The sequence below is a fragment of the Zonotrichia leucophrys genome, chromosome 1A, assembly GCF_028769735.1.
Source record: "Zonotrichia leucophrys gambelii isolate GWCS_2022_RI chromosome 1A, RI_Zleu_2.0, whole genome shotgun sequence".
Lineage (NCBI taxonomy): Eukaryota > Metazoa > Chordata > Aves > Passeriformes > Passerellidae > Zonotrichia > Zonotrichia leucophrys.
The window spans coordinates 56,922,476-56,937,768 of record NC_088170.1 but is presented as its reverse complement, the minus strand read 5'-3'; the positions used below and the strand labels follow the sequence as shown (position 1 = coordinate 56,937,768).

Below are 15,293 nucleotides of genomic sequence, written 5' to 3'. Positions count from 1 at the left end.
TTTTTAAAAAAATATAAAATACTAATAGAAAGCTTTTTACTACCTCAATAAAATATCCTTAGGCTAGGAGATCCTATCTAGGAGTCAAAATAAAATTTTAATCCTCCCATTTAAACTGCCACACAAACTGTGATGAAAGGATGCAGCACTGGGAAATAAAAAACTTGCTGATCATATTAATCCTCCATCTTCCATTCAGCTTCCTGCACCAGTATCCTGTTTCCTTTTTAACAGCCAACAATGCCTCTCTATTTCCTTATGTGATTCCCCTAAAATTCTAGCATGTCAGAATTAAAAGCCATGCTTCTTAGTCACTAAATGAACTCTAATTTTTGTTATGGTTTATAGAAGATCTCTGACATCTACCTGTAAACAGTGACATTGTACACTCTAAAAGCCTGCTTTGTGGTTCATCATGAAATGGCTGCTCTGCACAGAGAGCCTGCAATGCTTTTAGTTTAGTCAGACTGACCCTGTGACCAAGTGGCAGCTGAGGGACAGGGACCACAGAGTCCACCTCTGAGTGCCATGGACTGCATGCAGTGACAACTTTTGAGTTTCTCTTGTGTATCTTTTTATACAGCAGACAAAAACTTACTAAGTGCTTTATTACTAAAAGCTGTGAGCCTTTTAAAAATCATATTTTCCAAACTAGAGAAGCTAGTGCTAGCTAAACTCATCATTTGACAAGAAAAGACAGCTATAGGAAAGAATTTTCTTTGTTTCAGGAAATTCTGCACTAATGGTTGGTAGCTATTACACTTAAGGCTGCTGCATAGCACAATTTTTTTAACAAGACACAAGTGAATCAGTTGGTTTAGATACACTGACACTTGTAACAGCTTAAAAAACTGAAAATGAAAATAGTTCCAAGCACATGAAGGTTTCCCTAGGAGTACTTCTGAAAAAAAATATACTACATCTAGTTTTGCCTTCCTGGGCCAAAACCCAAACGTCCTGAGAGAATTTTTGTCCCAGGCAAGGTAAGCAAGACCAGTACCATTTGTGCAGAGCTGTACCAAGGTGCCTGGTGAAACAAACACAATTCAGGGCACCTGCCCATGTCAGGTCAGAGCTAGCTGCCCCTGTAGCTGTATGCACAGCAGGGTAAGCAGCAGCAGCAGCACATGCAGCCTTACCTTGTTGTAGTACTGCACCTGCACCGAGTGCCACTGCCCGTCGCTGACCCCGCCCGCAATGAACGGCGCCACCGTCGTGGTTGTCTCCCCTGCAAAGACAGCCAGCAGGGAAAAGTCAGTCACCACCACTGCCAGGAACACAGAGAGACTCTCATTGGGCACAGGATGCAGCCACCTTGCTCCATCAGGGAGGAAATTTGGTTTGTCCTGCAAGACAGTAAATACCCCCAGTTTTGTGGAGTCACTCTGGTGCACAGAAACCAGCTTCTGGCACACTTGGGTGAATTATGCTGGTTTTTATCATGCTTCTGCAAAGGGTGGTAGCAGATGCATTGGGTAGATACAGCTATTGCTGAAGTGATCAGCTGAGGGAGAGATGTACATTAATTTTTCTGCATTTTTGCCACAAGCACCCTTTGAGGTGTTTTTTACTATGATGAGTATTGTGATGGGATATTTTGTCAGGGAAGGGAAGCTACGCACTGTTAGAGCTGAGAAAGTGAAATCCAAAAGTACTCTAGTATAAAACCCATGGTAACCTTGAGCTCAGCAAAACTTTACCAGTGATTAATGAAATTATTGGCCTTTCAGTGTTTATATTTGAAAGCAAGACTTTGCCATTGCAATTGGAAAGCTGAAGCTTTAAAGCCAGGACAGAGTCAGCAGACCCAGCTCAGTAACCAGGCATATCTGTTTCGAGGTAGCAGCAAAATCAACATTCATGTTGAAAGTACATAATAGGCCTGGCACAGGGAAGGGATTGCTCCCTTTTCTTTTTCCTTTTTTTTTTAACAGTTGGAAAATTCTACATAACAAACCACAGGAAAAATAACTGCCCCTGTAAATGAACAAATCTCATAGTACTGTTGAGCTTAAAATGTACTTTCAACTCTGTATTTGCAACAAACATCTAAGTCAAGTATTATTCTTGTGTTCCCTACTCTCCTTTAACTCCCGTCCCATATGTTTCTGTGATTTAAACAATACATATTTCAGTTTAGCATGTATGACATCCTGCTGTGATGGTTTTTATTATTTAGTGATAAAATCTATACAAATAATTGAGCTTTCTATTCAGCTATCAAATGTCTGCAAAAGGAAGATCACTGTTCTGCAATCCTTTTGCTCTGCTTTCTGAGAAAAAGTTGTCGTGACACGTAACACAGTGAGATCAGGTGTCCAAAACTTGTACTGTTCATTAAAAGCCACTTAAAACTATAAAACATAAACCATTCTCCTTCCAAAGAAAATACCATTTGTAATGTGCAGGACCAGACCTGCTCTCAGGTGCAGCAGTGCAAATCTAAATTTAGTTTCATGTATCTGAAAGGAGTTCCTTCACATTTAAATGCATATAAGTGCAAGCAGAATTTATTTTTTTCCCAATCATCCTCAGGGTACCTTCCAAGCAATTTGATTCAAGTTTAGACAGGTGAAGCAGAGCTACAGAAGAAAGCACATCTCTCTGCAGCATGTTATTTCCTTACACTAATCCATTCAGAAACCTGCCTTAAAATCTAATTTGGACAACTTTGAGGTAATAAAGGGGAAATGTAACTGGATACCTTCAACCCAACGGGCCCACTATGCACTCAGCATTGCTGGTAAATCAATGGGGTCACACAGGATTTACCATGGGGTCTGAGGGCAGCAGCCATCACTGGTGATGAGTGTGCAACACCAATGCAGGCTGTGCTTCTGCCTCTATGGCTTTACTGCTTGCAGTGTCTCACTTTCCACAAAAGTAAAACACGACTTGACTGGAGCCCACGTCTGTCTGAATATGGATAATGGGAAATAGCAGGATTATTTCCTGAACTATGTGCCCTATACAGAGGCACAAACATCTCACTTGACCTACACATAACTCCACTTGACTTACAGGACAACAGCCCTTTCCAGATATTTGTTTTAGTTTCAGTAGAAAAATAGCTTAAATCTGTGACAACCAGAGTTTGTCTGCACTACTGAGATTTCATTAAGTCACCAAAGCCTTGCCACCAAAAGTACAGATCTGTTTCTGGGCATATGTTAGCCCTCCCCTCTCTCTTCTCCTACAAGCACCAAAGACACTGGCTCAGTCCTAGTGCAGAAAGCAGTCAAAGCTGCCGCTTGCTGCTTCCTGGCCCACTGTAGCAATGAGCACGCAGTTCTTCTCAATTAGTAGTTCTCTTCAATTCGTTGTTTTTTATGGCTTCTTCTAAGAGGAGGTGCTTCTCCAGGACAGAAATGCATTCTAGAGACAGCACTGCTCCTCCCCGGTCCCTAATGAATGGCAGGCCATTTTCACTTCTGCTAGCTTTTCTTTTGGCTTGCATTGATTTTTAAGATAACATTTATGCACCTCTGATGGTGTAGTATAAACATACAACATTTATCACAGTATGATAAAATGAAGTCTCATTTAAATTTAAGCAAACATTGGCTTGGAGGCCAACATTCAGGCTAGTGCCAATCTTTTATAGTAGTCATAAACTCTGGCTTTTATAACTGATATGTTGACAAGCTCCTGCCTACGACAGTGAGAGCAATCACCACAAACCGCTACAATCTGGAGTACGCCCGGCATCACTTGTTTACTGTGCAATGTCAGCCAGTAAATTAATGAGGCAGCAAATAGCCATATAAAATCACTGAAGTGCATTTCCAAATGGCTTGAGAGGATCTCCTGACTTCAATGAGGAATGCTGGACTCAAGTGAAAGCTCACCCGCAGAGAAGGTGAGCTGGATCTGCTCCTCGATGATCTCCAAGGCAATGAAGTCGTGCTTCTCGTTGAAACGCCCGTTGTAGAGGAGGAGAGCATTCCTCTCCCTGGTTGCAAACCTAGAACACAGAGACATGGAGTTAGCTTGTGCTTAAGAGCTTATGGATTAAAGACTGATGGTCAAGTCACCCAGAAGAAAGGAGGCATTGTGTTTAGCAGATAAACAAGCCTTTGAATCAATCTGCAGACAGAAAATTGTAAAACTGAAGAGTCAGCCGCAGGATAAATCTACTCTTTCACAATCAACAAGGCAAGCAGATGGAAATTACAGAAATCTACTCTGCAGAGATCTGCTGACCCTCACGAGGGCTAAAATTAGGCAGACACAAGATGCAGCAGCAGTATCTGACACTCACCAAACAGTAGCACTTACTACACTCTGCAAACAGTATGACAGCTAAAAAGCATTTTCACTTCAAAGGGGGATCCTTGCTGCCTGCTTGCTGTCTAAATGCTACAGTGTCCTAGGACAGTCATCAACTGACTAAAAAAGCCTGATGAGGGAGTAAGGGGAAAGATAAGAGTTACTTTAATAATGCCATGTGGAAAATCAGAGTTAGTCAATCAACAGGTCAGTCAATTGGAAGAAGGAAAATAAACACTCAAATGATTTCACTAGATCAGCACCAACAGGTGCATTTGGATTTTGTTTATCTTGTGCTACTAATATCGGATGTATCTTTCTTACAGAAAAAGGGGAAACCCCACTTTTAAAAAAGCCTACTTTTTTTTTTTGTCAGCACAGACCATTTTTTAAAAATTTTTGCTCCTTGTGAGTATTTTATATTTTTTAATTGAATTCTCTTATCTCTGGAGAGTTGCACACAGCTTTCATCTACTCAGAAATGCAAAAAAAAAAATTACACTTTACATAAACATTTTTACAAATATTAATATTAGATAAAGAGAGAAAAAGAGAGAAACCATGGGAATTTCTTGCGTTTCCCAATGGCAATTTAGTCTGATTTTGTATCTTGAACTTCAGGAAATATGCCTGATTTAAATTAACCCATTTTCCTACAAATGAATGAAATACTGAACACAGCTAATGAAATGAAATCTGTCTTCCACAGACAGAAGAAGTGACTCTTGTGCCTGTCATATCATGTCTAATGGCAAGACTCTCATGTGATGCAGCAAAACCTGCATTTCAGAGAATGGGAATGAAGCAGTATTTCAGAATACTAGGGTTGGTATTTGAAAGAAAAGGTTCCAAAGATAATTATAAAAGATAATTTTTACCAGAAGCTGTTTGTCAGACATATGTATGCTGTGGATCCCACTGAGTAGAGACCTTTCAGAATTTGAGCTACATGGAAATGGGAAATTTTATTCATATATTTTTTAAAGTTTTTGAAGGATAATTAATTGTTCTGGTTCAAAAAACAGAAGTCACAAATTTGATATTTCCTGTAAAATTCCAATTTCAAAGAATATGCATTATAGTCCATAAAAATATTAATTAATGTTTTGATTACTTTTAATCAGTTTTGATATACATATTTATTTCTAGTTTTATCATAGTATAATAGTATACAAATAAAATGCAAACTAAATTAATTACAGCAATATAATTGAAATATACCAATATTATCAAAACACGGATTTAATTTTCAGTTTTCACCATCAAACATTCCATCCAAAGGAATACAGTTCCTGTAAAACATTTCCCAAGACTATTTTTTCATGGATAACTGCTTCATCCAAATGTTTTGATAACATCTGTGCAGAATAATGCTAGTGCTGCTTCTTCAGTGGGCAGGAAGATTTAGTCTGGCAGCAATAACAGGAAGCTTAGTTCTTTTTGAATATATTTTCTCATATTCTTACAATTTCCTACAATAATTTTAAGTATGAAACCATTATTTATTAAATTAATGCATTATTAAACCATTTTGTACATTTCTTTATCTGCGCTCAGTTCCATTCTTTGCCACTAGTCAAAAGCAACTTTTATATTATACTGGTTAAAAGCACTACTGCTTTTGAACTTGTCTGGTTGTCACCCACCAGCTGGGGGAAAAAATGCTGGTTTTTAATAGAAGGGATATGTTTCATTTCATGACAGGAAACAAAAGACTCTCTTTCTTACAGAATTTTGTATAAATAATGAGAAAACCTCTCCACTAACAGTGTCTCTTGAGTGAAGGAGTAGTAAATGTTGGAATTAAGCAAGGAAGATACATAATATTGGGAGCAGAAAGACATGCATGGTCAGTAACCTAAATACTTTAAAAAAACATTTTAGTTATGAGACTGGACAATGCCAATATTCTGCTCTTTGCTAGGAGTGGGTCATTGAGGCTGAGGGAAGCTGGACTCTCTGGGATTGTACAAATGCTCCCAAATCACAAAACATGTAATGGTAAATCATGATCGTTAGCGGTCAAACTGCTAAATCTTGCAGGTCCTCACATAATGTTTTCCTCCTCCACTGAAGGTTTAAAAACGGCCAAAGAAATAGCTAGTGTAAATAAAAGTGAACTTCAGGTATGAAAAGCTAAATGTGTGGCCATTCCAGGCAGTGGGGGATGAACCTCATAATGGCCTAGATTTCTTATAGTCACACCAAATGGAGTAAGCAGTGCTTAGCTCATGACTAAACAAGCCATTGTGGTTCTAAAGATGGTGAAGAAGCCCTGGTGCAAGGGCTACCCTTGTACAGTACTTTGCTATTTCTCAATAACCCCTACACAGGGCATTTGAGTAATTTTAACTTAAAGCACCCTAAACGTCAAAGCTCTCTTTCCAAAAGCCTGAAAAATGACACCTCATGGCTGAGGGGACAAGTCAAGGGTAGTGCAGGCAATTCAAGCTGGCAGCCAGCCCAGACTGCACCTTTGTTTGCTCACTGTGGGTCTGACAAATCCAACAGAGCCTTTTGCTCCTCGGTTTTTCTGTGCACTTAGACCTGATGCTCTAAAACAATCTTCACAGGCACAACTCTCCCTTGCCTTGGCTTGTGTGCAAACCACATCTGTGCTTTCTGATTTAACCAAAATTTCAAGATTCCATAAAATTTTGACTTTAGGATTAAGGCAGATGAAACATAAAATGGTAGAAATCATAAAATGATAGCATGGTTTGGGTTGGAAGGGACCATAAAGACCAGCCAGTCCCAGCCCCCTGCCATGGGCAGGGACAGCTGCCACTGGACCAGGTTGCTCCAAGTCCCACCCAGCCTGGCCTTGAACATTTACAAGGATGGGGCGTTACTTACTTCTATTAACAAAAGTAATTACATGGGGGAGTCTCTCTGGGATCTTAGCTCAGGAAAGTAAACTATGCTAAAGAACAGTACTGAAAAACATGCTGTAAAAAACTGACCTGGCTCCTGACAGATATGAAACACCAGGTAATGGCTGGGTGCTGGAGGAGACATAAGCCTGAAGCCTGTCTGACCTCCCTGAGCACTTTCTCTGGGCAGATACACACACAGCTCTGCCCTTGAAGCTGCTGCTGTACCTATCAAAAAATCCCCAGCTCTGCTCTTTGGGGTCAATAACACATTTTGTGTTGTTTACTCAGTCAGCTGTGAGGGAAAACCAAAAGTCGATCCTGCCCAGCTAAACCATGGGAGAGCTGCAAACCCAGCCCTTCCCCAGAGAAGAGGTATCTGTGCACCTGGAGCTCTGGCTCCACACCAAGCCCTATGAGCCATGAAGTCTTCTCCAGAAGGGGGGTTTTTCCCTGGTGAGGGAGAGCCCTTGCCCATGGCTGTGGCAGCTACCATTGCTCCTCCTTGGCTACCTGAGCACCCCCAGGGGAAAAGAGAGCCCAGAAGAAAACTGTCCAACAGTGGATGCTGGGGCAGTTGGGATGGGGATAAGACTAGTGCCTGGGAGCTGGAATGGGACCAGAAGCAGGACCTGGGTGTGAAGGCCAGAAGGAGCTAAGTGAGGAGCTGGACCACTTGGGATTATCCCAAAGCAGGAACCTGAGAAGGACCAGACTGTGCTCAGTCATGACCTGACATGCCCAGGTGCTCTCACAGGTGGGGAAACAGGAGATGGGAAGAGTACTCACAAACAAGGAGCACAAATAGTTTGGTTCTAAAGCTGGGCTGAAGGTCAGGAAGCCAAAGGCCCAGACAGTAAAAGTGTCAAACCCAACATTCACCCCAGCACTGCTGCAGCTGAAGGCTGGTGATGGGTGGCCAGAGTGGTCCTGGTATCCCTTCTCCTGGCTCCAACAGGGAAGTTTGTGAGTCAGCAACAGAGAAACATGTGCAGCAAGGCAGAAAATCAAATCTTTCAAATGACATGCCCTGCTCACAGGAGTCACTGTCAGACATCCCTGCAGTGACCTTCAGGGGCAGCTCTTTGGTGGCCACCAGTACATGACAAACAGTCCCAAGCTGAGTGAGAAGCCACCAGCCCCAGAACCCTTCCCGCTGGGACTCACATGAGGGAGACGGTGAAGTGGAAGCGCTGCCGCAGCCCCTTGAAGGTGATGAAGGACTGAGGGGGGAAGCTCCTGGTGGTCATCTCGCAGTAGGGCCGCTCGTACTCGCCAGGGGGGCACTCACACTTGAAGCCCCCGATGAGCAGGTTCACACAGGTGCCCCCGTTCTTGCACACGCCCGGTGCGCAGCGGCCGGAGCGCGCGTTCACCTCGCACGACTCTCCTGCAACAGGAAATGCACACATCAGGGAAGGGGGCACCTCAGGCCAGCACCAAGCTGAGACACTCAGATACCCAAGGGGTTCTGCTACAGGTCAAGCTGCTTCCAAACCTCTGCACCTGATTCCCCAAGCAAGTGAGGTACAAGCCTGTGATTGCTGGGGATAAGAATGCTGCATCTTCCTCAGAATGCAGAATTTTCAGAGGCGTGTGGAATGTGATTTGCTGAGCAATCCTCTTGCAAATATCCAACAACATTGGCCTGTGGTTTTCAGATTCCTTGGCTGCTTCCAAACTGAGTGACAAATACAGACCTGGTGACAGATCTAGATGGGAGGAGGTAAAACCCTGCACATTCTCTGTCAACCAAAATATGTGGAAATTGTTTTGGTGTGTTACTATAGTTGGAAATTGTGTAAAACAGATAAATGGTTTCACTTTGTCTCAAATGGGATTTGGCTTTGCTGCCCATGGTGGCAGCAGGACATGGCTGAGCTCATGACAAAGCTCTCAAAATGTCTATAGCAAGAACAAGCAGGATACAGATGATAGAGAGATTGCTTCCACCTTTTCCCACACATGCATCCTGCAGGTGATGACAATTTTCTGAACCCTTTGGAGAAAGCATGTTAACTCTCCATAGAAGTTATGGATTCTGTGTGCCACTTGCCAAGTTTTTTCATCCCCAAATAATTTATCTTTATTCATCCCCAAAGCATGTAGTAGGATGTGTTAAATACAACAGTAAAGAATGCAGTGTCTTGCTTTGTATGTATGCCATGGGTTTCTGTCCTGTGCTTGCTCAAAATCTGAGAATGAATTCCAATTAAAAAAAAAAAAAAAAGTACAGAGGATATTAATTTTAAAATATCTGCTGTGGCTGGGACAAAAGCAGCTGCTGGATTAATCATTGTACAGAAAGCCAAACCCTCTGTGTGAGTTAATTAGTTAACATTGGTGTTTTGACGTGTATTCCTATGGTATGTTCACATCCCACATGTAAAACTGTTCAGAGAAACTGGAGGTGGCATATAAGTTGAATTGAACCCAGTAATGGTGCCTGACAATTAAATGTAGAAAGATACTACTTAACACAGCCAGCTGAAGGAATACATTTCTAACACTTCAGTGTTTGCATGACCACTCACCACCAGATGATACAATTACATTGGGACAGGCTCTTTACAGGGCTCAGCAACAGGACAAGGGGCAACAGGCACAGACTGAAAGGCAGGAAATTCCATCTGAGAATGAGAAAAACCTTCTGTCCTTTGAGGATGACAGAGCACTGGAATGGGCTGCCCAGAGAGGCTGTGGAGTCTCTTTCAGTGGAGATATTCAAAACCCATCTGGACATGATCCTGTGCAACTTGCTGTGGGTGAACCTGCTTTGGCAGGAAGAGCAGAGACCCCTTCCAACCCTGACAGTTCCATGGTCCTGTGATTGATCCAAGCACAGTTAAAACTGTGAAAACACATTCCTGCAGGAAAGTAAAAGCAGCAGGAGCTGTGGGCAGTGACTCATTAACAAAGGCAAATTTAAATGCAAAGTTTTGTTCCATTTAGTGCTCCACAGCCCAGCTCCCACAGGTTCCCACGCCAAAGCTGCTCACACTGGGAGGCTGAAGGCAGCAGTACCCTGCACCCTCTGCACCCAGAGCTGGGGCTGCAGCTCCCTTCTGTGCCAGGCTGTAAATGCCATGGTTTGCAGCTGGCTTAGCCGCTGCCCCAAGGGCAGTGATCTCTGAGATAAGGTGAGGTGGGCAGCTTTGTGGTTTTGGCTCTCTGGCTTTGCTGCCTTTTTCTTCTTGCATCAGCAGCACTTGCCTTTCAGACCAGGTATGGCTTAAGCTGGCAAAATGCAGGAGCAAACACGAGGCTGCTGTGATCCGGAGCCAGGCACACCCCATCCAGGCGGGGCCAGTTCTGGGGGATGGACCTGCTCTGTGCCTTACTCTGAACTAATAACCCACACAGCCTTGAGTCCAAGCCTGTGCTTAGAGGTTTTCCCCTTCAGCACTCATGTTCCTATATTCTCACTTTAAGTGAGATTAAGTGAAATGCTGTGAAAATCACTTGATAAATATTTTCCTGTTTCCATTGATGAGCTCTACATATCAGGCAAGACTATGTGAATACACTTTCCTTAATATTTTTAAACACTCTATAATGTGTTTCTTTTGGAAAAAAATGTATATATCATCCAAGATATCCCTCAGTATACAGGATATGGTGCACACATGCATCAGATGTTTTAGGAGGACACTACAGCAAGCACTTGTTGATGAACCACTGCATAAACACAGCCCTTATACACATATCTTGTGTACCAAAACTCTCAAAAAAAGCGGAAAAACAAAATTCCTACAGAAAGAAAAAACAGAGGTTTGTTGCTTTAAAAAAAGTAGTAGGATATTTTGTGAAATAACTCCCTGACTCACAGAAGAATGTAATCTTCAAGGCTTTCTGGGAACAGAATGATGTATTTTGTAAAAGCAAATAACACGGAGGCTTGAATACACAGAGAGAAAAAGGGTGAGCTAAAAGGAGAGATTCTTGGCATTGCAGCATGCTGTGGAAATGCCATGGCAATACAGAGGTGAAATATAAAAGCCTAAGCTGGAAGTCATTGATGGTTCTGTATTAATTCTGTGATATAACAAGAATATATAGACTACTTGTTTAGATACCTATACAGGCATAGAACTATTTAAGAGAAAAGCCTACAGAAAAGTTATATTGTATTGTTTTTATTACTTCTTTTCATTATGATGTGTAAAGAAGTAAATTAATATACTTCAAGATTCTTTGTCCCATATTTATTTCGTTGTAGCATCATGGATGTCCCAGTTACTAAAATTATTCTGAATTCTCTTAAGTCTGTAATGTAAATGAGAACTGCATTTGATGCATATTCTTTGATGCTGAATTTTCATATTTTATGTGTATTTACCAAAACATATTAAAGTAGTGGTTTTGAAATCTCAACAGTAAATGCAAGGTGTCACTGTGCTTTGAGGCACAAAGGTTACCAAAAAACCTTTTGTATTTTAAACTTAAAAACCTTAATTACCCTTTTCTCCAAAAGTGCCTGGAATTATTTAGAAACAGAGCATTTTTGCCTTTTGGAGTAGCCATCTGAGCAAGAATTTGAAGCTCTGCTTTGATCAGGACTGGCAACAGAAGGCACCTTTGTGTCACCCTTGGGTTTGCCACTTCCAAGGGCAGCCACCTCCCCTCGGACACAGCACTGTCCCACAGCTCTGCCCTGCAGGAGTTTTGAGGCACAGCCTAAAAACCACCCTCAGAATTAAAACCAAAGCCTGCATGGACTTGAAGGAAGAGCTGGCTGCTGGCTGGAGCCAGAAGGCCCTAAGGGAAGAGCTGCTTGAGGAGCAGGAGAGGAAGGAGCTGCCTGCGCCAGCCCTGGCAATGAAAAGCACCTGTGTGCCTGCTTGCAGCGCAAGGTCGGAGGGCTGGCACGTGCCATCAAAAGGGTGGCCTTACAGTCTGCCAGGAAAAAATAGCACAGAAAGGGGAGAGCTGCTGTGCAGTGAGGGTCTGGAGGGGCTGGGGTGATAAAAGCACAGCCCAAATAGCTGTCACACACAGCCTGGGGTCAGTCTGTGAGACTGGGGATGGCGGCATGGCTCAGCCACTCACCCAGCCTGTGAAATCCTCCTCTGCTCCTCACAGCATTTCCTTGGCTAATATAATTTCATTTTTCACACTGGCTTGCATTTTAGGAATCACTGAACAAACTAGTTACACATCACAGCTCTGTGGGATCCAAGCAGGGGATGTGAAGCTCAGCCCCTCCAGCTGCTGAAGCTAAAGCATGCACTCTCAGATAACACGGGCTGTGGCTGCCTGTTATCTGCCAGCAGATTCCTGGCCTTTGAAAAAATTCTGCCTTGCCAGAAAATGATTTACTGTGACATGCCAGTAGCTGAACTTATAGGCTCCCAATTAATACTGATGCCTTTTAAAGCTACTTGTGGCTTTTCTGCAGCCCTTTATGTAGCGCTTCCTGGTTTTAAAGCCCTTGAGATCAAAATGTCATAGTTGCTTTGGACACTGCAAACTACTCACAAACATCCTATCTTTAATACATACCTATCCTCTTCAATTTTAGGACTAATGTTACAAAGATGTTAATCATAAAGTTTCTGTTATTAAGTTTATGTAAGTGAGGACACCACGATAGCAGGTGCAAAATAACAAGAACAGGCAAATACAAAGGCTGGCTAGATTTGGTCTTCCTCTGACCAATTCCAAGTAATGAAAGTTTAATAATAAACAATAAACTGTGATGAAAAAAGTGAATATAAATAAAAATAAGCTGTCTTAACACTGAGACAATAATCTCACAATTGCAAATGCCTTGTGAGCTGAACATTGTGAGTTTCAAGCAACACACTGGTGTGCATCAATGAGCTGGTCTGTGCAGAAATCTGACTGTGGTTTTGCTGATGGGCTGTTTGACTTTACAACAACAATGTAAAATGTTTGAAAGCTTGCTGGAAACAAGATGATGGCATCCAAATACATACAGAATTCCTCTTCACGTCAGTTTACTGCAGTGTGTTTCACCAATACATCAGTTTAGGGACTAGTCCTCAAATTTTTTTACTATTCTCTGATTGTATTCAACTGAAACAGTACATTAAATATATATTTACATAAAGCAGCAAATTTGCACAGATGTTCTGTTTTCATAAGTTTTCCTGGACACATTAATTTTTTACTCACTGTCTGTAATTGTTTGAACTGATTCTTTTCTCCTCTTCTCATCCTGCCACTTGCTCTAGACACATATTCATTTTCTCTATGCTTATAGTTGCTTTGCCAGAATAAACAGCATGTTGAGAAACTGATTTAAGCAGCTGACCTAAAATTATATACTTTAAAGTGAAAAGGAGAATCCATAAGAATTAAGGCAAAAGGAGAAACAACAAGAAATAGAACAACTAGATTCTTAAAACAATTCCTATTGACTGTTTGCCCTAATAAAGAACCAACTACATTAAAAATGCATTTGCTGTCTTGCACATTATGGGAAATCAATCCTCCTTTTCCTCTAGTAATTAAAGCACTACTAACCTTACACGACAATTGGCACCAAAGCAATCAGTGCACTAAGAAATAAGAAGGTTGTTAAAAGCAAATTAGCTGCAGAATCAGCTTGGAAATCTCCACTGGGACAAGAGATAGAGGATCCTGTGCTTTGGGGGTGGTTTCACCATAGTTCAGAGAGTGAGAGTTACCACAGTCCCCTCCTTTCCCCAAGCACACTGCAGTTTCCTCCCCCTCCCTTGTGCAGGCATTCATGTAATCCTGCAGCTGACTGATCTGTAGAGCTAAGATGGCAAAACACCACTCATTTCTTTATTGATGTGTTAGTGATCTTCAGATTAAGTCCCTTCTAGAACTGATGGGATGAATAGCACAGCAAGCACATGGGCAGGAGGCAGGACCATGCACCCAGGAATTCTTAGAAAGGTTTAACTGTTATGGAAATGCAGCTTTGAGCCATTTTAGATGGCTCATGTGTGAGTCCAGTGGCTCAATGCTTGCCTTAGGGGAACTGGACAAACATCTCCAATAGATACTCACCTCTCTCCACTGATTATACATGGATGTACTGCAGGAAAATTTGCCTCAAACATAGGTGCGATTCAAATAATCAAAATTAGCACCGGATTTTGTCCATAAAGGGAAATTCATGACTCGATAAAGGGAAATTCATGGGGAATCCATGCCCATAAAGGGAAATTCAGTGGCTCTGTGTTGCATGAGTCTGCCCTCAGAACCTACTGGGAGGTCAGCTTTACCTCCCAGCAAACTGGCAGCAAATGCCAATTACCAATGAAACGTGACACAAACAAACAAAACAAACAAACAAACAAACAAACAAACAAACAATCTACTGGGTTTATGAAAAAATTTAGAGAGCAGCTACCCAGAAACATTAGCCAGCTCATTCTGAATGATGGACAAACTGGATCAAATAGAAGTTAGAAGCCACTGGAGTACCAGTGACAGAGATTAATTAGGGGACAACTAAATTCATGTACCATTTCACATGAGTGACTCAGAAGTGTTATTTGAGTAACACATAAAATCTGGGTTCCTTAGAAACCAAGGGCCAAACTCCTACTGCTACTTCAGAGAAGCCATGCAGACTCCATGTTATTGACACTGATGGGCATGAGTTTGTGAGGTTTCTAAATGACACTGCTACTAAACCTTTCAACTTGAAAATACATTTTGGTCTTTTCTTTTATACATTTGTTTATGTTTTTAGAACTGGGACTGATCTAGGTTAATTAAAATTATCCCAAATCCTCTTATAGAGAGAAACACCAGCTTAAGATCTATTTTAGAGTTTCCCTCCTTTCTTTTGCTTTCTGCTTCCTTTGCTGATTTCTGACTTATAAAGTCATATTATAAGAAACGGGCTAAAGTAAATACACAATAAAAAAATACCTACATAGACATACTCCACACATACACACTCAAACTGCTGACTTGCAGTGACAGCTGTCCTGCAGAATTTCAGTTGCTAACCATTCCAGATTTCATATTATGTATTTACAGGAGAATAACCTGACCTTATAACACTAAGCAAAGTAACAGCAAAAACATTCCTGTCACACTATGCACATAGCTTACCAAGCAGTTCTCTGAGGTGATATGTAGAAATGATTCTATAATAAGATACTCCAGAAATCACCCTTTTATCTCTGGATCTGCTTTAGGTTT

At 41.7% G+C, this 15,293-nt stretch overlaps 1 protein-coding gene across 1 annotated transcript in view; it reads right to left on the bottom strand.

Moving 5' to 3' along the window:
* Nucleotides 1–15,293, bottom strand: part of CELSR1 (cadherin EGF LAG seven-pass G-type receptor 1) — a 165,162-nt gene that overhangs the window by 66,843 nt on the left and 83,026 nt on the right. Inside the window, exons 3-5 of the mRNA XM_064702803.1 lie at nt 8,310–8,532; nt 3,849–3,964; nt 1,140–1,228 (exon numbers count right to left, since the gene is read on the bottom strand). Coding sequence (XP_064558873.1) covers nt 1,140–1,228; nt 3,849–3,964; nt 8,310–8,532 — 428 coding nt within the window. The remainder of the gene's footprint in view (nt 1–1,139; nt 1,229–3,848; nt 3,965–8,309; nt 8,533–15,293) is intronic.